The sequence below is a fragment of the Rhinolophus ferrumequinum genome, chromosome 12, assembly GCF_004115265.2.
Source record: "Rhinolophus ferrumequinum isolate MPI-CBG mRhiFer1 chromosome 12, mRhiFer1_v1.p, whole genome shotgun sequence".
Taxonomy (NCBI): domain Eukaryota; kingdom Metazoa; phylum Chordata; class Mammalia; order Chiroptera; family Rhinolophidae; genus Rhinolophus; species Rhinolophus ferrumequinum.
In genome coordinates this window covers 8,782,507-8,808,492 of record NC_046295.1, presented here as the reverse complement: position 1 = coordinate 8,808,492, position 25,986 = coordinate 8,782,507, and the positions used below count along the sequence as shown (strand labels likewise).

Sequence of the window (25,986 nt, the reverse complement as noted above, 5' to 3'; positions counted from 1 at the left end):
CTCACTAACAAGCAGCGTGATCTTAGGTGAGCAGTTAACAATACCAGTTGGAAAGTAGTAGCCTGCCAATTTTATATAACTCGGGATTTATAAATCGCAGTTTGTTTTTGCCAATGTTTAAAAATTAGGAGGTCTCATTAAAAATATCAAGTTTTTTGCTTTGTCTTAAGCAAATGTCCGTACCGCCAATGGAGTACGTCCATGTGCACTTTTACAGGGCATTCCCTCACATCGTTAGCTGTCTGGCCTTGGTAGGTACTATGTATTTGAAACTGGACGTCCAGTTTCTCTTTATCTAAATGGGGGATCATAATACCAACCTACAATATATATAAATAAAAGAAATTTGAAAAATGAAAACTATTGAAATATAAAGCCATCTGATTTTTTTAAAAAAGTGATTTAGGAGTTTTTTTCTTACTAGTATTTGTGCAGAAACTGTGAAAGTGATTTTATCTTATTTAGTTTTTTTATCATATAAAATTGTTTATTATATATAGTCTTTTCCTTCTCACCTTTTTTATTCAGTAGTTGTATCTTTAAGCTTATTTCCAACTTGCATTAATTCGTGAACATTCTGTGTTAATCTAGAGAGAGAGATTTTTTTAAAAAAACGATGAATCGTGTTCTTGGCATAGAAAAGACTATATCATCCGGCTGATGTTAAATACTGGAAACATTGTGACATTTCTCTATGAAGAATATTTGAAAATAGTTTACTAGTTTACCAGGCTGCCACATTTGTTGTGGTATTTAAATACTCTTTGTTCTTGACTCAGATATGATGACTTGTGTGATGTTTTTGTTTTTTAAAACTGTACCAAAGGCTTTCTAAGTACATAGGCTTCAAAATGTTCTATATCAGAATAGAATAAAAGAAGCACATGTCTAAATAATTGGGTTTTATTGTTTGAGGCCTGGATTGTCAGGATTGGAAATATAAATGATTGAGTTGTGATCCTTTTGTTTAAGTCCACTAATTCGGCCATTGTTAACATAGTGCCTCCCAGGTTTTGAAACGGATCAGTAATCCAGAGTCAGGAGTTTTCACAGGGATGGGGGCAGACAGATGGTAATTTAAGAAATGGAAGTGGTGCAAGTCATAGAAATGGCTACAGTACTGTTCAGCAAAAAAGAACCGTGTACTGCGACTTTCAAAAGCACTGATAACTTCACAGGTATTTTCTACCCCAATATTTCAGTCTTGTGAGATTGCTATTTGCTCCTTGAGAGAAAGGGAGGGAGCGAGGGAAGGAGGGAAGGAGGGAGAGACACAGACAGAGAGAGACAGGACGACACTCTCCTTACTGATGTTTCCTAAGCCGTGGGGCTAGGCTTCCTTACCTTAACATCTTGGCCTTGTCACGTTTTGGGGTTTTTTTTAATCCACTTTTAACAAACTTAAATGATCATTTCCTTACTGTTTATGCTACTGTATTATCTATTGCTGCCTTACAAATTACCCCTACACTTAATGACTTAAAACCATAATTAACATTCTTTTAAACAGTTTCTATGGGGAAGGTATCTGGGCGCTGCTAGCTTGGGTGTTTCTGCTTCTGGATCCAACAGGACTCTCGTCATCTGAAGGCTTGACTGGGGCCGCCGGGGCCGCTGCTAAGACTGCCCATTCACATGCTGGCAGATGAGTGCTGGTCATTGGCAAGAGACTATCGATCGGTTCCTTGCCCCATGGTCTGGCTGTGTGCCCTCACAAAACGACTGCTTGATTTACATGGGGTGAGGAATCCAAGAGAAAGCAAGACAGAAGCACATGTCTTTTATGATCTAGCCTCAGAAGTCACACTTTGCCATTACTGCAATATCCTGTTGCTTACACTAGGGTGCCCTATTTGTTGTGGGAGGGGCACATGAGGGTGGAAACACCAGGAGGTGAGCATCATTGGGGCTGTATGAAAGCTGGCTACCACAGCTGTTCAGTATCTCTTTTGTCTATCATGTCTTCCTCCCTATTTTTGGACAGCAATGTGGAATTAGAGTGGGCATTCTATATACATAGCTTCTCATGAAAATATACCAAAAGGATGTAAGAAGCCACCTAGCTTCCAAACTGCTGGGAACACAGTGATGGGTCATAAAATTGCATTGATTTAGACTTTACTGACAGGAGGGTTTGTGTTAATAGAGGAGCCATTTATAGGATTCTTTTTAAGTAACAAATTTAGAATAATTTCTTTTGGGGAGGTCTTTTGACTAGGAAAGGTGAATGGGTGTAGAATTAATAATTATAGATTGTTAGCTTTGATAGTTGTGTCTTAGCCCTTTGGGGCTACTGTAACAAAATACGAGTCTGGGAGACTTGTAAACAACAGAAATGTGTCTCTCACAGTTACGGAGGTTGGGAATCTGAGATCGGGGTGACAGTATGGCCCGGTGAGGGCTCTCACCTGTGGAAGGAGCGAGGGAGCTCTCTGGAGCCTCTTTTATGAGTGCTCCATCTGATTTATGAGTGCTCCACCCTTACCGCTGACCACCTCTCAGAGGCCACATTTACTAATAACCATCACCTTTTGGAATTTAGGATTTCAGCATATGAATGGGGGGGCATTCAGACCATTGTGTAAACAGACTTATTTTGAATCTGTAAATTTCCTTTAGCTTATCTCATTAGATAATGAGCTATCTCTATGAGCTATCTCGTTATCTAATTATCTATTCATATACAGGCATCCCCAACTAGATTTTGTTTTGCTGTTATTTTTTACTTTTTTCCTTTCTCTTCTTCTTTCTTGTTCTTTATTTTCCTTTGGTTGTATTTGTCCCAATTGGATTTAAAAATCACATTTTTAAAAACTTTATCACTAGGAATTTAGGTTTTGTTTCCTCCCCACCCCCCGAAGGAAAATAAGGTCACATTGTTCCTGTGGTCTTTGAGTTGAACTTGTGTTCCAAGGCTACCCCACCATTATTTAATGTATTAGAGACTGTTTTTCTTTTGAAAGTTAGAAGGAAATAATACCATTGTAATTTTAGTAATTAATGAAACCAGAGAAGTTTGGGCTTGAACAGGAGGAATTATCATTAATCTGATGCTTAAGGAAAAATTTACGTAATTTGAGAAAGGTCTTATTAGAAATTTAGGGAAAATCTGAAAGAGGTCGCTGGATTTCATTTAACTAATTCACTTAAATTGTGTATATCTGCACATATACATGTACATATACACAAATGAATCAAACCCTATTCTCACCCTCATTGGCCCCAAGCTATTCTTTTATTTGGTTTGGTTTTTCTTTGGTTTAAGGGGTGGTTTTTTTGGAGGGGGTGTACTAGGAAGTCCTAAAATAGAACGGAGAATAGTGTTATCTAGTAAGTCTTAGAAGAGAAGTGAAGCATGTTGGAGACTAGAAGAGAATGAGGAAATTTGGGGTGGGAGGAAAGGGCTGGATTTAAAAACACTCTTAATTTTTTTTTTTTTTAAATATGAGAAAACTCAATACTTTTTTTTTTTTTAAAGATTTTATTGGGGAAGGGGAACAGGACTTTATTGGGGAACAGTGTGTACTTCCAGGCCTGTTTTCCAAGTCAAGTTGTTGTCCTTTCAGTCTTAGTTGTGGAGGGTGCTGTTCAGCTTCAAGTTGTTGTCCTTTCAGTCTTAGTTGTGTCGGGCACAGCTCAGCTCCGGGTCCAGTTGCCATTGCTAGTTGCAGGAGGCACAGCCCACCATCCCTTGCGGGAGTTGAACCGGCAACCTTGTGGTTGAGAGGATGTGCTCCAACCAACTGAGCCATCCGCGAGGCAGCTCAGCTCAAGGTGCCGTGTTCAATCTTAGTTGCAGGGGGCGGAGCCCACCATCCCTTGCGGGACTTGAGGAATTGAACTGGCAACCTTGTGGTTGAGAGCCCACGGGCCCATGTGGGAATCGAACCGGCAGCCTTCGGAGTTAGGAGCATGGAGGTCTAACCGCCTGAGCCACCGGGCGGCCCTAAAACACTCTTAATGTTTCATAAAAGAATTGTTATACTGTTTTTCCAAATAAGTAGTAACAAAATAGAAAGTCAGTTCATAGGTTGATGCTTAAAAGGTTGTGTGTATTAAGTAATATGTAGGCAAATATAATATGAGGAGTGAGGTTATAGATGACCTTGTGGTTAATTTGTGATAAATTGTCCTCTTATATGAGTCAGTAGTAGTGTACTTGAAAATTTGATACTAGATAACAAAGCATTCCTTTATTCTTGAAATTAATTGTTCTTTGTTACATGCCTTTTTTGGTTTGTATGCTGCTGTAGACAAATGGTATACGATTCTGTATATTCTAATTAGTTAATTCTAATTTTGTATTTTTAGAGTAAATGGGATGAAATCATACTGAGAAATAGGCTAGACATTGGGGAAAATGTCCATTTATTAGTCTTAAAACAAAATTGGTAAAATGCACTCTAGACTGCTTTAGGACATGCCCTTCTCTAATTTTTCAAAGATCCTGCTGGATCTTGGATTTTTATAATTTCTCTTAATCCAATGATATATTTATATCAACTTTTTTTTGTCAACTGTTAATCAATTATTTAAAAATTTCCTAACTATTATAAATAGATTTAGGTTCAGTGAATTAAACCGTGAATCAGAGTCCATATATAATGTTTAAACCAGGGGTTACAAGGAAACTTAAGATATGGGTCCTCACTTCAGAATGCTCAGCATTTGCTTGAAGGAAACAGCTCATATGTAATAAGAAATGGAGATAAAACATTTGGAACTTTTGCAGTGACTTCTTTTTACTGCTCAAAATTTAAAGTGCATTATCCCAAGGTGAGCTTTAGCATTGAGTCTAATTTTGGTAATGATACGTGTGCCAAATCTAATGCTTGCTGCCTCTTCCCTGCCCCTCCATGCATGAATTGAAAATGCCCTGCCCTGCAGGAAGATTCTAGTTAGAAAAAAGTCTTGTGCCTTCGGATAGAATGAGGTTCAGAAAGTCCCAGGCAAACTTAATGGGAGTAGAATGACTCATTTATAAGGATGCCAGTGAAATGCTAGAACTCGAAAGTTTCTAGAACTGGTTACTTAGGAGGAGGAGGAGGAGGGAATGTGGTAAAATACTTCTGCAACACTAGAAATGAGAAGACAATGGAACAACATTTATAAACTATTGAGAGAAAAGGACTGTAGACCAAAAATTGTATACACAGTCAAAAAAATGTCAGGGCTGAAAACAACACATTTTCAGAAATGCAAGAAATACCAACTATGGACCTCAAATGCTAAAGAATCTACTTGCAGTATTCTTCTACCAGATAAAAATTGAAGCATAACGTACTTCTGAAAATAAAGGAGAGCAAATGAAAATAAGAAACAAATGCAGTTTTGTAGGAAACCTGTACAGTATTATAAGTAGTTCAAGCTAAATGGATGGAGTTAATCAAAATCGTTGTTCTGCTTTTGTGTCACTTTCCACCTCATCCCAATCCCGTCCCATCCTCCAACCCCATGCCCTCCCACACTTGACTCTCATTTTAGTGGATTTTTAGGAAAGAGGTGTGGCAAAAGCATGTGCTCAGTCTAACATCTTGATTTAGAAAATCTGTTTGTAACTTACTATATATCTTCTACCACAAAAGGTTGTTGTGAAAAGTTGTTGGTCACAGATGTTATTGCAAGCAACACATTCGAGCTGTGGCAGATTTAAACACAAAAGGAATTCACTGACAGGATGCTGGGTGACTCATAGGATCCTTGGGAAGGCTCAGTTGACTGGGTAGAAATCGTACAAAACTCCGCAGTGACAGCACTGTGTCTTCATTTAGAAGTAAATTGCCTTTTTCTTCTCTTTTGAAATGTAGGTTATATATTTGGGGAGAACTCCAGAAGAAGCATATAGAAAATTAATGTTTGGAGATACATCCTATATTCCTTTCAGGTAAATATAAGAATGATATGGTAGGTTCGTTTAATCAGGCCCTTGCCAGAAATACCTTCGCGTAGTTGTTTCTGAAAAAACAAGTCCTGGTAAATAGTCATTTTCGGGTGGGTGCAGATATTACCCTTTATCTAGGTTACTCAGCAGTAATAGTATTGATATTTTGTTGTGGGGGGCTGTCGTGTGGATTGTAGTGTGTTTAGCAGTATCCCTGGATGCCAGTAACACCTTCATCCCCACAACAGTTGTCGAAAAGAAAAATATCTCCAGACATTGCCTTATGTCCCTGGTGGCGGTAGGGGTGGTGATCGAATCGCTCATGCTTGAGAACCATTGTCCTAAATGGAATAATCAGGTGAGAATCCTGGACTTAACCATTACTCAAACTACCAAGGAGTCTAGTTCTGAAGAGTGAAGGAATAAGTTTTCCCTATAGTCAGGAGTTAGTTTCTGGAGTAAAAACTAACCCTTTTTTCCCTGGGGACACAGCCAGCAGAGAGTGGGTGAGGTTGCTAATGTAACACTACTAGAAAAACCAGATTCTCTGTCATAGAGGTGGTTGATAAGTAATTCTTTACATAAAGGGATGACATCTCATTCTCCTCTCAAACTTGCTATACGATTGTGTTGAAGATATTTTGAAAAAAACTGTGTTTTTTTTTCTCTTTAAATCAAATTAAGTTCTAAAAGATTCTCTGCCAAAATACTTGACTTAGCTATATAATCTAAATACTTACATGGTGCTGAATGTGTAATAAATTTGTGAAATAATTCTACTTTTTGCGTGCTGTGTGGACAATTTCAAATATTGCATCATTCTTCCATCCATAAATCAGTAGCTAGAGCGTTGTTGCATATACCTTAAATGCCTGATTTTGAAGGGATGGTTTTTCCTTCTTTGGGATAGGTCTTCCTAACCCTAGGCAGAATCTCCCCCTTAAATAACTTTGTAGGACTGTCTAGGGACTTAACTCTATGACATAGAGATTTGTTAGGACAGTCTGTAGAGCTCAGTTATATATTGCACTCAAGAGTGTATATTAGTGATATAGCAAATGAGAGAATTTCTTTGAAACCAGTATCACACCTTTTCTTCCTAGCACATGGACCATCTCAAATATTCTGTTATATCAGGTGGGTAGGAAAGGGTTTTTTCTAAACTGAAGAACGCTCCATTTTCTCAACCTAAAATATAATGGCAACTATGTACTTCCTTTAGCATAAATGCTTGTGTTTGTGGTCCCTTAGTGACAGGCATGCTGATATCAGTGATAATTTTGTTCTACGGAACTTTTCAGTATATTGGTAATCCTTTATAGTGGTGCCATTCTTAAAGTTTATACCACAAGGTCGTGAAATATGAATAAGCTTACGTTATTTTACCTAATGTAAGCGAAGATCTGTGAAACACTGTTGATGTAAAATAAAGTTTATGTTAATTTAAATACAGGGGCCAAAAATAGAATAAATGTTGCTTACTATTTGCTACAGCTGTGTTTAAAATTATTGAAGTTTGGCACTGAGAAGTGAAGTTAGTTACTCCTGGTCCCAGTAGCGGAAGTAAGTAATTCCCTAATAAACAGGGCTTAGCTAGGTTTGTGAAATTTGAATCTCTTCAGTCACAGGTGCCAGGTACTTGATTTATCTAAAGCATTGTTTCTCAAAGTGGGACCTGTGAAATGGGGCTAGACTGAGCTTTTTGTTACCAGCCTACGTACAGGGATTGAGAGTAAGATTTTGAGACTTTTATAGTAATTTATAAATACATAGACTAATATATATTTATGTCTGTGGAATCAAATAATAGAAGGATTTGAGCTCGTATTTTTTTCCTTCCATTTTTCTAGTAATTCATTTTTGTTTACAAAAATAAGATAATTGCATATGTAGTAGTAGTACAGTATTGTATTTTATATTTATTGTGTTTTACAAAAGCGTCCACCTCTGACAGATTTAAAAATCTGGTGCTTTACCACATTTTACACTGTTCTATAGAACTTACTGATTAGAAAGTAGGCCAATTGGAATTAATAAATCCTGATAATATTTTGAAAGAAATTACATTGTAGCCTTCTAGCTTTGCCAGTTCAAGTGCATAGAATAAATACAACTGCTAACAAAGTATTGTTAACAAGGGATTGTGCAAGAATAGCATTTATTTATTTATAGTTAATAACTTTTATGCTCCATAGCAATATTTAATTAGATTTAATTCAACTTAGATATTATTCTTTAACCACTGAGTTTACATGTGTATATATATATGTATGGTTTCTTAATGAATTATATTAACTATTTCTCTGCCTGTCTAAATGAAAAATGGTATATAGTTCAGCATTTTCTATGGGTTTTTGTTATGAAGAGCATATAGTACTTTTATTCTTTGATATTACCTACACTACTCCTTTGCTGCTTAATTAATTTTTTTTTTTTTTGTCGCTGCTCTCTTTTTTCTTGAGAGGTGATATTACTTAGCTGTTAATAGCATAGCTATTGACTTCAGATAGATGGGAGTTTACACTGGCTCTGCCACTGATCTCTGTGGTTCTTCACAAATGTGAGCCTTGGTCTCCTAGTCTCTGTCAGTGGGAGTGATAGTTGTATCTGTCTAATGCCGTTGGGAGGATTAAGTAATATCGTGAATCTAAGATACTTGGTATAGTGCCTGGTCCTTAGCTAACATTTGTTGAACATTCTTTTTTTTTTTTCTTTTTTAGATGTATATCTTACATACAATTAAAAATCCCACTAATCTTATGTGTATAACACAGTAAACTTTTACATGTATATATAATGGGCATTTACCACCCAGTTCAAGATACAGACGTTGCCAGCACCCCTGAAGATTCCTTGCACCCTTTCTAGTCAGTAACCCACCCCCAACCCCCTAAGTAACCGCTACTATGACTTCTGCCACCATCAGTTAGTTTTTCTTGCCTTTGAACTTTATGTAAATGGACTCATACAGTATGCATTTTGGAGAGCTGGGATCTCGCTTGTTAAACACATACTATCTATGAGATTAACCATGTTGTGGCAGGTATCAATAATTCTTCTTTTTTATTGTTTTCGTAGCATTCCATTCTATGAATAGATCACAATTTATTTGCTCATTGTTGTCTTGATGAGTACTTGGGTTATTTGTAATTTTGGGCTATTATGAATACAATCTCCTGTGAAAGCTATTATTTTTAAAAACTGGTATTTGATATTGTTCTGCAGTTTCTAAGCAGTACTCCATTGATTCTCATCTGGTTTTCTAAGTTTGTTAAAGGATCATGGTGCCAAGCCCTCTCCTTTCCCCAGAGACTAATGTCCAGAGTCATAGATGCTACTCTGTTGGTTTCAAGAAGCCTGATTGCTTAGGTGGGAGAACGGAAGTGTTAGTGAAATAAACATGAAGGGATAAAGAGAGATTCTTGTTGTCTCTTCAGCTAGTGTGATGACTGAGGCAGAACTGTAGCCGCGCCCAGATCAGAGCTTGTTGAATCATCACTGACTAGAGCAGGGCTCGCACACAGTAGGTTCTCAAAAAATATGCATTAAATAAATGTATCAAGTCGACACACAGATTGAGTCGACATGCCTTAACTTGATTAGAAAGGAATTATCAGTAGGTTAAGAAGATAATAATCGTAGCTAACTGAGGAGATACTGTTAAAAACATTGAGATGTAACTTGAGAGTTCACCCTATTTCCACTAATGCTTTTGGTTTAAGCCAGGGGTGTCCAAACTTTTTTCAATGGTTTTCACCAAGGGCCATAGGCGGTAAAATACACACACAGCCGGGCCACTCACTCAGGGTGAAGTACGTATTGCCTCACCTGGTTTATTTAAGTAAACTATATTTTTGGAATTTGCTGTGGGCCAATTAACAATGGATTGCGGGCTGCAGTTGTCCCGTGGGCCACAGTTTGGACACCCCTGTTTTAGACTAAACTAATTCATTTTCTTAACTTAGCTTCTCTTTGTAAAAACATTCCTTATGTCATCAAAACATTATTTCTACAAAACAAGTATTTGTGTTGATTCTGTAGTTCAGTGATTTTTAAACTGAACACATCCTGGTCCCCTGGAGGACCTTTTAGAACAAAACTTTCCTGGCCCCACCCCTAGAACTTCTGATCTGTGGGGCTGGAGTGGAGCCTGAGAACTGTCCTTTCTATGAACAGTTTGGGTGATGCCCGGGGCTGCTGGCCCAGGGACCCCACTCTGAGAGCCACTGCTGCAGGTCATCATGCTTTTCTCCTCCCTGAATATTGTCAGTCAGCTCTTGGTAAAATAGAGACTGTTTCCAGCTTGTAGGAGAACATCTTTTAAATTCAGAAGCTTATAGAAGAAAAAAAGCATGTTGTCAGGTCTTGTGTGCAGTCCTCACAGAGGCCACCATTCAGCATGCCTCAGTAATTCTGACCAGTTCAGGGGAGGGCAAGACTATTTTAGCTGAAACGGGTGCCCTTACTTTTCCTCATTGTTAGCTTAATGTTGCTATAATCATCTGCATTCTTAAGGTTTGTGCAAGATTTAAGAATTTTAGATGTGCAGTTTAATTGTTCAGGTAAGTAGTGTTACCATGTGAAAATCCAACCAAGGCAAGCAGTGGATGGCTTCAAGTCCACCTAGGGATCAAATAGTTACCATTCAGGTAGGCACCGTTATTTGGCATGTGTAGAATGATCATAATTAAATTAATTTTTATTTTGCCTAATTCCAAGAATTTTTGCTTTGTAATGGCTCAAGGGAGAAAGGAGAAGAGGTGGGAGTGGAGGAATGTCTTATTTTTCTGGACGAACTCTTAACTGATATTAAGAGGTGTAGTAAGATTATTGATAAGTGGTGCTGAGTTACCTGAAAACTAACTTAACGTTTCCCAAGAGTAGAGCGATTTCTACTAAAGGCAGTTGACACCTTAGTTCTTTTGGTTTTATTGGCACTGTTGTCCTTTAAGAATCAGAAAGAAGTTATCCAGTTAAATTGTTAAAAATTGTAAAAGCACAATGAGAGTAGCAAACTGCTTTTTAGCTTTCACCTAGAATTTCAAATATTACCTTTTTTCCCTACTTGATGGAGATATACACAAAGACACATGCTTACACACACATGTGTGCACACACACACACAGATATACGTATATACAGACTTAAAAAGCAGTCTTTCCTGGTAACAGTTTGATATGGTATTTTCCAGTATGAAGAGAAAATTCAAATGCCTTGCCTTTTGGGGGGCAGGGTCCATATTATTGATTAGTTGAACCGAAGAAGTAACTCTTGAAGCTCAGCCATCAAAGCCAGAAATCATCCAGCGAGATCATTTAAAATTTAGGAAGTGGCCATTATTGATCCACGTCTATAAAACATTATCTACTGGAGTAGGTAGAAACTGCAGTAAAATTTATAACAGTGAGTTATCTTTTATTTAAAAGCCAAACAGCAAGTATCTTCCTCCCCCCTTTTTTTTGAGGCTTGAACTGAGTGTGTGTTTGATTGTAAATTCTAGTCATCTTCGTCTTAAGCTAAGTGTCCTGCAGAAAATTAGATTAACTGAGCTATGTATTTCAATACTTTTGGGATTTCAGAGATGCTGCCTATGGGAGCTGCAATTTCTACATTACACTTCTCGACTGTTTTCATGCAGTGAAGAAGGTAAGTGACTTGCCGGATGTATGTGCCCGCTGTTGTGTTGGAGAACTAAAGTACAGTCCAAGGAAGACTAGGCCTTCTTCCCCAAACATCTTCCAAGATGTGCGTGTCAGGGGCATCCCATTTTCCCACTAATACCAAAGTGATACCAAACCACAAAACAGTTTATTCTGAATCCGAGTGCTTCTCTGCATGAGTTGGGGGAAAAGGCACTTGAGCAACAGGAGACAATCAGAGTTGTGTAATTAGGTTCTAAACCCAGAATTGGGTTTGAGTGTGTTGTGATTTCAAGAGAAAAACAGAAAGAAAACAGATTACTGATTTCCAAGTTCTCTTTATGTATTTTATGGGTCTGCTTCCCACCAATCCTATTTACAACAGACAAATTTTTAACACAGTAACTGTCACTTTGTTTTTGTGTCTTCAAGCCATCAATTTCTAATTCAACAGAATTTGTATAGCCTATTAGTTTGTTACTTGGTTTTATATAAAACTAAGTAGGTCACTACTGCTTTGTCAAAGCTGTTTTAAAATAATGCCTGTCTTTTATAACCAGGGCTGCTTGCTGTCTTTGACTCCAGAGGCCACCTTTCACATCACATTCCAAATGAACAGGGTCCCCTGGAGTTAGGTGACGCAGCAGACCATGGTTATAACTCTCACTCCCTGGGGTATATTTCTTGGATGTCAGGGCTGCCCGCACAAGAAACTAGAATTGTAAATCAGTAGCCCATGGGTCAGTAAGCCTTCAACAATAGCTCAGGTTTTTATGTTACTTCCATTTTCAGAGATGAAAGGAACACAGGTTGATTTGTATAATGAAATATGGTGGCTTTCTGAGAATTTTGACAGAAATTTTGTGGGTTAAAATGAGAGGACTAATTCATATACAGATTGAGAGATTAATTAGTATACTTTCTCCCTATATCAGGCATTGAGGTATGGGACTTAATTCCTTTGGGTTGGAGACCAGTGACTGATGTGTGGAGCTGACTAAGATGGTCCCCACAGGCTATGAGGCAGCTCCCTCAGGCCTCAGTTGAGGCAGGTAAAATGGGCAGAGGAGGCCCTCAGGAGACGAGGGACAGTAGGTATAAATGATCCCTTTGGGTTGCGGTTACAGTCCCTGTCAGATGGACCCCACGGAGCTGCTTATGTAGGCAGACATACCGTCCTGACCCTGGGCCTGCCTTCCTTTCTCCCACCACCTTTAAAAAATGAGCAGAAAAACTTTGAGGGCCTGGGACATGGTCTACTATAACATTCTATTATTTCTTGACTTTGGGTTTTGTTTTGTTTTTTATCAGATATTACATACAAAGTCTAATTAGCTGGAACTACAGGTCAAAGATTGCTCTTTTCACACTATATTTAATTTTATTCAAGAGTCAACAGTTTCTGATTTTCAGTTTAAACATTTCTTATTTGTGACTGATTTAGAATATTGCATACCTGAAACATTTATAAATATAATTGTCTTAATTTTACTGCGACTTCTAGTAGGATCTCCGTATGAATTTCAAAAGAGAATAGAAATTTTCTGTAAACTGCATTTTATTGTATCATTCTGTTAAGAACATCTCTAGTCCAAAAATCATGACATATATTGAATATTTTGAATCAAGGAAATAAAATTCATCGTGGATTTGGTGTTGGAATTAGAATTTAAATGGGTGTATTTCATAAAATCAGGACGTTTTGTTGGTATTATAGGATTCATATTTTTCATTCATATTTCAGTACTTTAAAATTGTAAAATTTATTTACAGAGTCACCCCTTTTGAACCAAGATTACCTTGTTGATCAGGAATTCTAACTTACATACTGTCTGGCTCAGAGAATACTTCTCAGAGGCCGCCAGCTCGTTCTTGTTTCAGAAAAGAGATCCTTTGCTTATTTCACTTAGCATGCTCTGTCCACTGCAGCTCAAAGTCAGGCTAGAGAAGAGAGCGGAAAATGTGTATTTTTTCTTGTTGAAAGAAGAAATATTTTGTCCCTTAAAATTTTGGATTTTAGTGTTGATCTCGGCTTTCTTTAGTAGAGGGAACAATCATCTCTTAATTCAAGACTGTTTATAAGAATTTGAAAGTGGAGATATTTATGAAGTGTAGGATTTGTTTGGGATCAACTGACATTTCTTTCCCCTTTATTATTTATTTAGGAACCATTGGGTTGTGCATTATATTTGAAGCCTGACTGGTGTTGAGCTGATAAGTTAGGTTTGCTTTGAAGACTCGGTTATTTAGCTCTACACAGATAGGATGATTGTGAAGGAAAATAAAATGTCAAATCTCATTAAAATAAATACTGTTATAACTAATTTTCCAGATAATGGAAGCCTTTAAAAGACATATCCCACCTCCTTTGAAAACTATTCACTGGAACGCAATCTAAATATAATAATGCTTTTGGGGGGGTACCTCCTAATTTTTGATATTAGAAAATTGGATTGGAAATTGTTTACTTATTTGCACCTTTGTTCTTAAAAGCTTTCCTTTGGATTTTAGGCAATGCAGTATGGCTTCCTTAATTTCAACTCATTTAACCTTGACGAATATGAATACTATGAAGTAAGTTTTCAAGGATATTGTTTTTAACTCTTATTCATGTTTTGCTTACAGAAGTAATATTTTTGTTTTAAAAATATTGAACAATTTAGATGTGTATAGAGTTAAAAATAAAGTCAAGCCTTTATCATTTTACTGCAGTCCCAGTTCTTAGTGGGGATTTCTGCATTGGATGCATCCTTCCAGAGTGAATGAGTCTGCTCCAGGCATTTTTCTTTAATGTTCAGTTTAAATTTCTTTAGTATTGATGACTTTCTTATTAAATGAGATAATGTTTGTAAAACCCTTAGCATAGGATCTGATGAGATGCCCAAATAGTTATGATACAGCTAATTACCTATGGAAATTATGTTTTTATCATAAATGTTTGTATGAAGTCAGGACACTTCTGGTTGCAAATTACAGAAAGTAAACAAATATGACTTAAATAAAAATGGGAAAATTTATTGATTTACCTAGTAAGTAAAAAGGCCAGGAGCAAGTGTACCTTCATGCATGACCAAATTCAGGTACTCAGACACTTAACCAAATTTGGGCTGAAGCTGGCTTTGTCCACAAGCCAGTCCTCAGTAGATAAAGATGGCCACTAGCAGCTTCTATTCACCTGTTTGGCAAACTAACCAGAAAAGAGCATTCATGGCTCCAGCCGAAGACTCATGAAGTCTTATTGGCTTGGCTTAGATCATGTCCCTAGCCCTCAATCAGGCTGATTCCTGGTGAGGGTGGGGGTTGGGTGAGTGTAGAAGACTGGCCCTCCAGGAAGCTGGGTGCTGGGGTCAACTCTCAAGCCACACAGACCAAAAAAGAAAGAAGAGAGTCTAGGCAGGCAAAACTGCAGATGTCCTCGATGCTTTTTCATGCAGCGTATTTTTTTTAAAAGATAAAGGAATTTGATTCTACCATTTATTCCTCCCTCCAAATGGATTACGAGTAGGATGCTTATGCTAGAGGTCTTTTTCGCCAAGAATGCTTGTAGAATCTTATCCTTTTATCCTACTGTAGTTATCTTGAGCAGACATTCTCACCAATAATGAAGCGGTAAGTCTTTGTGTAACCATTCCTATTGTTGTTAAATTTGAATTTAGAATAATTGTTATGGTAACTCAATCCAAAGGACTTAATACCAGGAGGTAAAGTGCTTTAAATTTCAGTTTATATTCGTTTTTTTTCCTAGAGACATACTGTGATCTCAGTATACTTATAATTTCAATTTTCCTGGTGGTTTTGTGAAAATTTTTTATTACTATCTTATTAAATAACTAGCAAAATGAAGGGAAGATGTCTCTCTACAAATAAAAAGTAGATATTGAGAAGCCAGGAGCCTAAATAGATAGTTTTTTCTCCTTTGTTCAATGAGTCAAGATTGTTCATATTGGAATTTACTCATATTGAGAATTTACTTAGATAAAATAACCAAAGTTCTTAGGTATATTTTGGATAGCAGTAATCGGCTCTATTTTCCAAAGTCTGGATACCCTAGCAAAGAAATGCTGTTAATAGAAAATGATTAGGACTGGGAGAAGATAACTAACTATTCCCCAGGAATACTCATAGCAGGCTAAATTTTAGTTCCTGTCTTACGGTCATTTATAAATAACTTTTGTGATAGAGCAAATGGATTTGAAGTTCTGCAGACTCTCAGTATTGAAAAACGGGGCGTGGAGGAGAGATTAAGTCTAAAAATGAATTGTGCTGTTCTTCTCATTGCAGAAAGCAGAAAATGGAGATTTAAATTGGATAATACCAGATCAATTTATTGCCTTCTGTGGACCTCATTCAAGAACCAGACTTGAAAGTGGTATGCAAAAATATGGGACAAGTATAGTTTTGCTATTAAAAGTATCCATCCTTTTTTTTCTTTTGAAACAGGCCCAAGAATTTTAAACTAATAAGCTTGATGGTCTTAATTATTTAGTGTACTCAATCATTTCAGCACATCATTTTGCCTGGATTTTAGCTTTTTTAATTTTTTTACAGTTGTAATCAAATTGGTATTCAATCCCTAGCCTAGACACTGTTTCCATACAATTACAGGTAAAATTGTTATCCATTGTTTTCTTTCTGCATTGTATAACATCTGTTAATTTCTTTATCTAGGTTACCACCAACATTCTCCTGAGGCTTATATTTCCTATTTTAAGAATCACAACGTTACTACCATTATCCGTCTGAATAAAAGGATGTATAATGCCAAACACTTTACAAATGCTGGTTTCGATCACTATGATCTTTTCTTTGCGGATGGCAGCACACCTACTGATGCCATCGTCAAAGAATTTCTGGATATTTGTGAAAATGCCGAGGGTGCCATTGCAGTACATTGTAAAGGTATGTTTCTAGGGTTGGTTAAAGCATGGTGGACGTGTATATGTGTGAGCATATATGTATATATGTGTAGAAACACCATACTCATTTACGTTATATGCCAGGAAACATAAAACTGCCTTTGTTTTTAAAGAATGCTCTTTTTCTTTTGTAAGTTGCTTTTAAAATCACTTTTTTGAGGTGTGATTGACATTAAAAAGCTGTACCTACAAAGAATGCTTTTAAAACCGTCATTTCATATGAAAAGCATAGTAAATTAAATTGTTCTCATAGGTAACCCTACAAAGGCTTATTACATTTAATGCATTAATTTATTCATCAACTATTCAGTGCCTACTGTTTGGTAGGTTCTAGGTTCTGTCAGTGAGCAGAGCAAACTCCAAGAGCTTGTCTTTTGGAGTTTGTATTTTAACAAATTGCTGTGTTCTTAACTGCTAGAATAATGCTTGGCATTTAATAAATATTTATTGAATGAATGAATGACTGTAATAATACATTATGTGATGAATGTACTAGGGTTTATTTGACTTTTCTCCTCTTGTTAGATAGTTGATTCAGAAGAGAAGGAATATATTTTTGTTAAGAAATATCCAATGTTGAAAAAAAGAAACCTAGCAAATCTAGGGAATAGCCAAAATCTAATCTCCAGAATTACCACATTATAAGATTCAAATGTCCAGCTTTCACCAAAAAGTCACAAGGTATAGAAAGAAGCAGGAAAGTATAATTCATTCAAAGGAGAAAAAAAAAGGAATCAACAGAAACTATCCCTGAGAAAGACCAGATTGTGGATTTACTAGGCAAAGATGTTAAAACCGCTGTCTTAAAGGTGCTCAGAGAGCTACAAGAAATGGACAGTCTAGAAAACATATGAACAAAATGGAAATATCAATGAAGAGATAGAAAATAAAAAGGAATCAAAAAATAATTTTGGAACTGAAATGTACGGTAACTGAAATGAAACATTTGCTGGTGAAATTCATAAACAGGCAGAAAAAAGAATCAGCAAACTTGAAGACAGGACAATTGAAATGATCAAGTCTGAAGAATTGAAAAAGAAAAGACTGAAAAAAAAAAATGGACCTCGGAGATATCATAAAGTGGACCAATCTATAGATGGTGGGAGTCCCAAAGGGCAAAGGAAGAGAAAGGAGCTGAAAGATTATTTGAAGAAAAAATTGCTGAGAGCTTCTCAAATTGCAGGAAAGGCATAAATGTAAATATCGGAGAAACTCGGTGAACTCCACGCAGGATAAACTCAGAGACCCACACCAAGATGCATTATAATCAATCATCTAAAGTGAGAGACAAAGAGAATCTTGAACGCAACGAGAGAATCAACTTATCACCTACAAGGGATCCCATTAACATTGTCAGCAGATTTCTCATCAGAAACCTTGGAGGCCGGAAGGCAGTGTGGATTGATATAGTCAAAGTGCTGCAGGAAAAAAACTGTCAAACACAAATCCTACATCTGGCCAAACTTTTCCTCAAAAATGAGGGAGAAATGAAGACATTCCCAGATAACTAAAAGCTGTGAGAGTTTGTTACTACCACTAGGCCTGCCCTGCAAGAAAGGTTGAATGAAAGGACACTAGACAGTCACTCAAAGCCATATGAAGAAATAAAGATCTCTGGTAAAAGTAAATACGTCTGACAGTTATAAAGGCTATTAAGTTGTATTATTGTATCTTAAGTTGTAAACTTTCTAATCAAAAGACGAGATTGAAAGAATGACTTAAAAATAATCAACTATGTGCTAACTAAAAGAGACTCAGTTTAGATCCAAAGACACAAATAGGTTGAAAGTGAAAGGATGGGAAAAGATATTTCATGTAAATAGTAACCAAAAGAGAGCAGCGGTGATTATATTAATATCAGACAAAATAGACTTTAATTTAAAAAGATTATGAGACAAAAAAGGACATTATATATTAATAAAAGTTTCAATATAGCAAGAACCTATAACAATTATAAACATTTTACATGTCTAATAACAGATCTTCATAATATATGAAAGAAAAATAGTAAAAATTAGTAATAAATAGTAATGGTTGCATAACAATGTGAGTTTTTTTAATGCCACTGAATTGTACACTTAAAAGTGGTTAAAATGATCTCCAGAAACTGGCCCTAAAGAAAAATAGGTCTTTGAATCTCCTGACAAAAGAATTTAAAATGGCTGTCTTAAAAATGCTCAGTGAGCTATAAGAAAACAGAGAAGTAAATGAAACCAGGAAAATTATGCATGAACAAAAATGGTTAAAATGGAAATTTTTGTTTTGTATATTTTACTACAGTTTAAAATAATGAATAATTAAAATCCAACGTTGGTTAAAAAATAACAAGCAATTGAGGTTATTCTCAATAACCTGAGGTGTTCATTCAGGGTGGTTTTACACATTTGGCAATAGCTGAAGACATTTTTTTGTTTTTCCCAACTTTGGGGGAGAGGTGCATCTGGAGGCCAGCCATGCTCCCGAGCATCCTAAAATGCTCAGACAGCACTCACAGCAAAGAATTGTCCTGCTCCAAATGTCAATAGTGCTGAGGTTGAAAAGCCCTGAAGTTGGCTGATAACCAGTTAAAACTTTAAGGGGATTTGAATGATTAGTTCTTTGTTTTGGGAAGAAAACTGACGTCAGTGTGAAGATGGGATTATCAAATGAAAAGTGAGATTCATTAGGAAGTGTACCTAACAGTACCATAAACTGTGTGGTTTAAACAATAGAAATTTGTTTTCTCACAGTTTTGGAGGCTAGAGATCCAAAGTCAGGTGCTGGCGGATTGGTGTCCGGTGAGGCCTCTTCCTGGTTTGCAGACAGCCGCCTCGTCCTTGTCTTCTGTGTACGCTCAGTTCTGGTGTCTCTTCTTCTTGTGAGAACACCAGTCCTATTGGATTAAGTGGACCCCCCCCGCCCACCTCATTTAGCCTTAGTTTACTCCATAAAGTCCTTTTACCAGAGATTGTCATGTTGGGAGATAGCACTTCAACATACGGAATTTGGTGGGGGCAGGGAAGTGGGGAGGGGGCATAATTCCGTCCATAACATCCCGCTCTCTGGCTGCCCAGTATTCATGTCCTCACATGTAAAATGCATTCACCCCATCCCAACGGCCCCCACAGTCTTAACCCATTCCAGCATCAGTTCCAAGTCCGAAGTCTCATCTAAATCAGATGTGGGTGACACTTCATCCTGAGGCAAAATTTCTCTCCAACTGTGAACCTGTGAAAGCAGACAAGTTATTTGGTTCCAAAATACAGTAATGGGACAGGCATAGGATAGACATTCCATCTCAAGTAGTAGCAATTGGAAAGAAGAGACGGGTGACAGGTCCTAAGCAAGTCCAAAACCTACCAAGGCAAATGCCATTAGATCTCCAGGCTCAAGAATCATGTCCTTTGGTTCCATTGTCTGTTCTGCGGACCCACTGGGGAGGCAGTCCCATCTCCTTGGCCCCAGGCGGCAGCCCTGCCCCTGAGGTCATGGACTGTGGTGGCCTGGTCCACTGAAGCCACGGAGGCAGCCCCATCCTCTGAAACCTAGTAGTAGACAGCCCTGCCCCGTGGGCCAATGGTGGTGGTGGTGGTGGTGGTGGTGGTGGTGGTGGTGGTGGTGGTGGTAGCAGCGGTGGCAGCCTTCCGATCTCTGCATTGCCCTCAAGGTCATGCTTCCCTTTTCTTGAAGGATGAGACATGTTTGCAGCCAGTTACCTCGGTTGTTCAGTCCTGTAGTCCAGAAACCTGAAAGCCTGCCCTTTTCTCATTCTGTGGCTGTCTCCTTTTAGTCTAAACGGACTGTTTCTGCTGATGTGATCCCATTACAATTTCTGGCTTCTGCGACTTAAATCTGTGGGTAGTATCTTCATGAAATTGCTTGTCCAGCCACACCTTGGTTGTCTTCAGAACATGCTTTCTCACGTTTTTGCAATATGGAGAGGCCTAGAATTTTCCAAATGTTTAGTTTTTAGTTGCTTTTTGGTTAAAAATTCCTTCTTTAATTCATCTCTTTCCTCTGATAGTTTACTGTAATCAAGAAGGAGAAACCAGGCTGTACCTTCAACATTATGCTTACAGATCTCCTTTGCTGAATATCCATGGTTGTCACCTACAAGTTTGGCTTTCCACAAAGCTTGAGAGCACATTCAGCCAGGGTTTTTTTTTTTGCCACTTTCTAACAAGGTTTGCCTTTCTTCCAGTTTCCAATAACATGTTCCTCGTTTCCATCTACATCAGCGCCAGAATCAGTGTTAATATCCATATTCCTGCCAACATGAGCTTTAAAACTCTTGCAGCCTTTAAAATTCCAGTTCCAAAGCCACTTGCGCAGTTTTACGAATTGTTCCAGTAGCGTGCCATTTCACAGTGCCAAAATCTGTATTAGTAAGGGTTTTCTCGGGAACCGGAACCAATAGGATATGTTTTATATATAGCAGGAGATTTATAAGGAATTGGCTCACAGATGTGAAGGCTGATGAGTACAGAATCGTCAGTGTGGGCTGACCGGCTGGTGACCCAGAAGAGCCAGTGGTACCACTGAAGCCCGAAGGCAGTCTGCTGGAGAATTCCCTCTAGCTTGGGGCAGCCAGTCTTTCTGTTCTCTTCAGACCTTCAACTTACTGAATGAGGCCCACTCACATCATTGGAGGGTAATCCTCTTATCCAAAAGTCCACCAATCTCACCCAAATACACCTGCCAGGTTGACACATAAAATTAACCACCACAGGAAATAATGGTAGTAGTCTAGATGAGAATAAAGGAGGATAGCAGGAATAGAGTTAAAAAAAACATGTGAAAGTGGGTATAAAAGGGGAGTAGAAAAAACTGTTGGATGAGGGAGAACAATTTGCAAAATGTTAAGCCTGTGGTTTTGGTAACATGATTGTACTGTTAACAGAAAACCCAGAGTAGAAAGCGCCGCACTTACTGAGAATCAGGGCTTGGAAAGTGATTTTTAATCGTGGCTATACATAGAATAATCTGGGGGATTTTAGAAATCTGTGTGTCTGGCCAGCATCACACACCAATTAAATCAGAATTCTGGAGGTGAGACTCAGTATTTTTTAAAACTCTGCAGATGAGTGCAGTGTGTATTCGAACTTGAGAACCTCTGTTGAGGGGAGCCGAATCATGGCAAGCCTTTTTAAAAAATTGTGCCCGCCCAACAAAATTCTGGAGTACGTGAGACCAGGTCTCATTGGTTTCTTTTCCCAGCTGGCCTTGGACGAACGGGTACTCTGATAGCCTGCTACATTATGAAGCATTACAGGATGGCAGCAGCTGAGACCATTGCTTGGATCAGAATCTGTAGACCTGGCTCAGTGATTGGGCCTCAGCAACAATTCCTGGTGATGTAAGTAGATGGAGAGCTTTTATAATTCCTCAGGGGACACTTGGGTCTGGAAAATGACTAGAAGTAGAATTTTTCTTAGTCTCCAGTAACAATAGATGGTATCTTTCTGGCAAGGTGTATTTTGATGTTATTTGAATGCTCTAACAGGAAACAGGCAAGCCTCTGGTTGGAAGGTGACTATTTTCGTCAAAAGTTACGGGGTCAGGAGAATGGAAAACACAGAGCAGCTGTCTCAAAACTCCTCTTGGCTGTTGATGACATTTCAATCAATGGGGTCGAGAATCAAGACAAGCAAGAACCTGAACTGGTAATCGAACCGTCTTCATCACGCTGTTGTTACTGCTTTACATGCAGCTGAGAACCTCTTAGGGCATGGAGAAAATTGTAGATAAAAATAATAAAACACATTTTGAGGGATTATTGTCACCCATTTTTTTATACTTACAGCCCTCTCTAGGAACCTTTTACTTGCAATAGTTAAAACAAAGTTATTGTCCATAAAACTGAAGGGTTTTTTTACTCATTAGGCACTGGAGTAAGAAAGAGGTATGTGAAGTAAGCATGGTAGTGGACCTAGTGTCACACCTCCCACCCCCACCTGCCCGTTTCATGACAGCTGATTTAGGGAACCAGTCGTTCTTAAGTGGAGACCTTTATAGAACCAAGAGCTTAGGGGGTAGTTGTACTGTATTAAGTGTTGGTTAAGTAGATGGTCAAATTTTAAAAAGAATGTTTTCAATATTGAAAACCCATTATGTCTCTTCACTGTCAATACTTTTTATAACCAGAGTGCTATTGGGTTCCGTGTCTGTGAAAGTCAGTGTTTGGTTCACTTGATATGTGACGTGTAGCTTTATTTTGAAAGCAGCAGAATCTTTTAGAGTTCAGCAGAAAGTTGAACTATATATTTGTGTGTGTCTCTGTGGATAAATGTAGCTGTTATGCTTTACTACATTAATAAGTGCAACTTAAATCATTAGCTCAGTGTGTTTTTACTTGTACAGTACAGTGATGACGACGAAATCAGTGGAGTGACCCAAGGTGATAGACTTCGGGCCCTGAAAAGCAGAAGACAATCAAAAACAAACACTGTTCCCCTCACGTGAGTCTGGTTTCCTTTGTGGTTGATGTTATATATTTAATAAGTATATGAGGTCTTTCATGAGCATTTTTTTCCCTGTACATTTTCCTCCATAGTTGCATGCCCATTATGCCACTTTGAAATGATTATCTACGTTATTTTAAATCTAGGGGTGTTGCCTGAGGAGCTTTTGGCTCTTCTTTGTTTATCTTCGTCTGCTATTATAACCTCAGTAGCTTGTATAGATAGGGGAGCAATATTAGGAGTGCTGTTTCTCTGGATAACCACCATGTGACATCCTCAAGAGAACGACAGCAGATAATAAACACAGAGTAACAGATTTGTCTGTAGTTACTAAAAATTGTGAATTTCTTTAAATTCATTACCATATTATAGGTAATTTGTTTTAATATAGTAGTAGAATGTAATCCAGTGGTGACATGGTGGCTTAATGTCATTATATTATTTTAGGGAACAGTGACCTAGACTAAGCTATATTTTTGTGTTAATTTTTTTGTTCGAAGAATTATTTTAATGTTCCAGAAGGTTTAACATGGGGATACGAAGTTTTATAGTTACTGAGTATGTGTATGTTTACTTATATTTGCTTGTGTCAGTGGTCGTTTGGGTTCAATCTCATGGAACATCCAGGATTGTTTAAAAAAAAAAAGTAGAATCAAAAACTTGGCTATGGTACTTTTTTCTAGGGTGTTCTTTAGTAGATGATCCCATCTGTGACATTAGAGTCCTTCCTTCTAGTAACCTGCCATTTCACTGTGGTACTCCATATTTCCAGCACGTGTGTGTGTGTGTATGTGTGTGTGTGAGAGAGAGAGAGAGAGAGAGAGAGAGAGAGAGAGAGAGAGAGAGAGATGGAGAGAGAGAGAGAGAGAGATGGAGAGAGATCATTTTATTCAGTAAGCATCCTGCAATATGGTAAGGAACTGATGACATAATTAGGGTTTCCAGGTGGGAATTTCCACCCGTTCCCAGGAATTTTTTTTGCTTTCCCGTTCCCGAATCCCGAGATACAAACTGTTACCTGTTCTCAACAATGAATCATTTCCACAAAGTGACGGCCAATACTCCCGACCACCTGGGTTCAAGGAGCCGATTTTCCCGATTTCCCAACCAACTTTTCTCGGGATTCAGGAACGGGAAAGTGAAAAAAACTTCCTGAGAATGGGCGGGAATTCCCACCTGGAAACACCAGACATAATAAATGTTTGTGGCAGAGAAGTACAGGCCTTCTTTTTAATGAAAAATGGTTCTTCTCCAGAGAATCTCCTCATAATCTTAAGTTCTAAAGAATCACACGGAAGGCATGTGTTGCCTGGGCCACTGCCTTGGGAGGTTCTTAGAAGATCCAAAGAATGAAATCGAGTTTTCCAATGTAAAGAGCTGTGTGAATAGGCGTTAATTAAGCATTGCCTTGGCAGTGGTGCTTCAGTCAATTAGAATGCTTTTAGACTGCTGCGTATTATATAATTCATTTAACTCCAAATGCTATTTTGTTTTTAATTTCATTGTTTAGTCTTTATTTAAAGCCTGTAGGGTTATTTTTATTTAGAAACAGTATAGTCCCTCCAGATAATTATTCGGAAGCCAGTTTTAGGCCTGATGGAGGAAATGGGCAGTGCCCAGGAGCAGTGCTTCTCACACTTCAGCGTTCAGTTGAGTCTGGGGGCCAGGTGAAATGCAGATTGTGGTCAGTGGCTCTGGGTTACGGGTGCGAGTGTGCATTTCTAGCAAGCTTCCGGTGTTACAGATGCTGCTGGTCCAGGGACTACACTTGGAATTGTAAGCCCTAGAAAATGGATGATTTTGTGGGTTGCTTTTCATTGTGGCCACGTTTTTTGTTTTGTTTTTAAGAATCGACAGCATCAGTTTCTCAATAGCTTATAGCTTTCTGTTCAGAAGTCAAGTTGAGAGTCAGGGGATGGGAATTCTGCTTAGTTAATAGTTGCTACCAGGTGGGGCTTAACAGGAAATTTCCTTGTTGCTGAGTCTGCTACCTTGTGACTATATTTTCTAAAATTCAAATCACTGGACACTCTTTCTAGAAAAATTGAGGCCATAAACATCTCGCTCATAGTTGATGGGTTTATGGTAATATAAAAGAAAACAACAAATGAAGACTAAAGTTCTAAATATTGTTGGAAACCAGAAGAAGATTTAACATGGGTATAGGAAGTTTTATAGTTACAAAAAAAAATATGTTCACCTTGGTATGCAGGTTCCTGGGATGAAAGTTGAATGTGATCAGTGATGGCTGAATGAAAGTAACTGTGTAGCAAAGACTAGGTGAGGCACGACCAGCCTCAGAGCTATCATTTGTTCAGTTATCTAGTCACACCCCTCCTTACCCCCAAAAGGAATAAAGGACACTGGCCCAGTGCTCTGAAGCACTCTTGGCATAAATTAAAACCAAGGAAAATGGTAAAAGTTATTAAAAAAAATACTGGTTCAGAATCCCCTTTAATTGTAACTCTAATCCTAAAAATAATAGAGGAACCCCCAAACTGTCCCTCTTCGGTAAACACATTTAACAAACTTTTAGGTCACACTTTTGAAGGAAAAACAAAATGCTAAAGTTTTTAATTGTGTGTAAAGACCTTGGGAGGTTATAGGTTACTCAAAGCAGGTTTCTCTTCCTCCTTTACAACATTTTGCTTATCCCCCCTCCTTTGCTTTTTCAAACAAACCCTCCTTGCTTGTTACAATCATCTCTTTTTTGCTCTTACTTATACCGTTTCCCTGAAAATAAAACCTAGCCGGACAGTCAGCTGTAATGCATTTTGGAGCAAAAATTAATATAAGACCCGGTATTATATTATATTATATTATATTATATTATATTATATTATATTATATTATATTATATTATATTATATTATATTACATTACATTATATTACATTATATTACATTATATTAATTATGTTATATTACATGACCAGGTCATATATTATAGTAAAATAAGACCAGGTCTTATATTAATCTTTTCTCCAAAAGATGCATTAGAGCTGATTGTCCGGCTAGGTCTTATTTTGGGGGAAACATGGTAGCTCTTCTGGCCCTAAGAAAGGAGGTCAGTTGAGGATTTTCTTTCTTTCCCGAGTCTTTTTGTTATTT

General features: G+C 37.8%; 1 protein-coding gene across 11 annotated transcripts in view; it reads left to right on the top strand.

The window, feature by feature from the left end:
• Positions 1-25,986, top strand: part of CDC14B (cell division cycle 14B) — an 85,018-nt gene that overhangs the window by 41,053 nt on the left and 17,979 nt on the right. For all 11 annotated transcript variants that reach the window (XM_033123086.1, XM_033123090.1, XM_033123087.1 and 8 more), the window contains 8 exons: positions 5,808-5,884; positions 11,461-11,527; positions 14,032-14,094; positions 15,802-15,889; positions 16,189-16,419; positions 21,633-21,771; positions 21,919-22,078; positions 22,776-22,873. In XM_033123086.1, the coding sequence (XP_032978977.1) occupies positions 5,808-5,884; positions 11,461-11,527; positions 14,032-14,094; positions 15,802-15,889; positions 16,189-16,419; positions 21,633-21,771; positions 21,919-22,078; positions 22,776-22,873 (923 nt within the window). The remainder of the gene's footprint in view (positions 1-5,807; positions 5,885-11,460; positions 11,528-14,031; positions 14,095-15,801; positions 15,890-16,188; positions 16,420-21,632; positions 21,772-21,918; positions 22,079-22,775; positions 22,874-25,986) is intronic.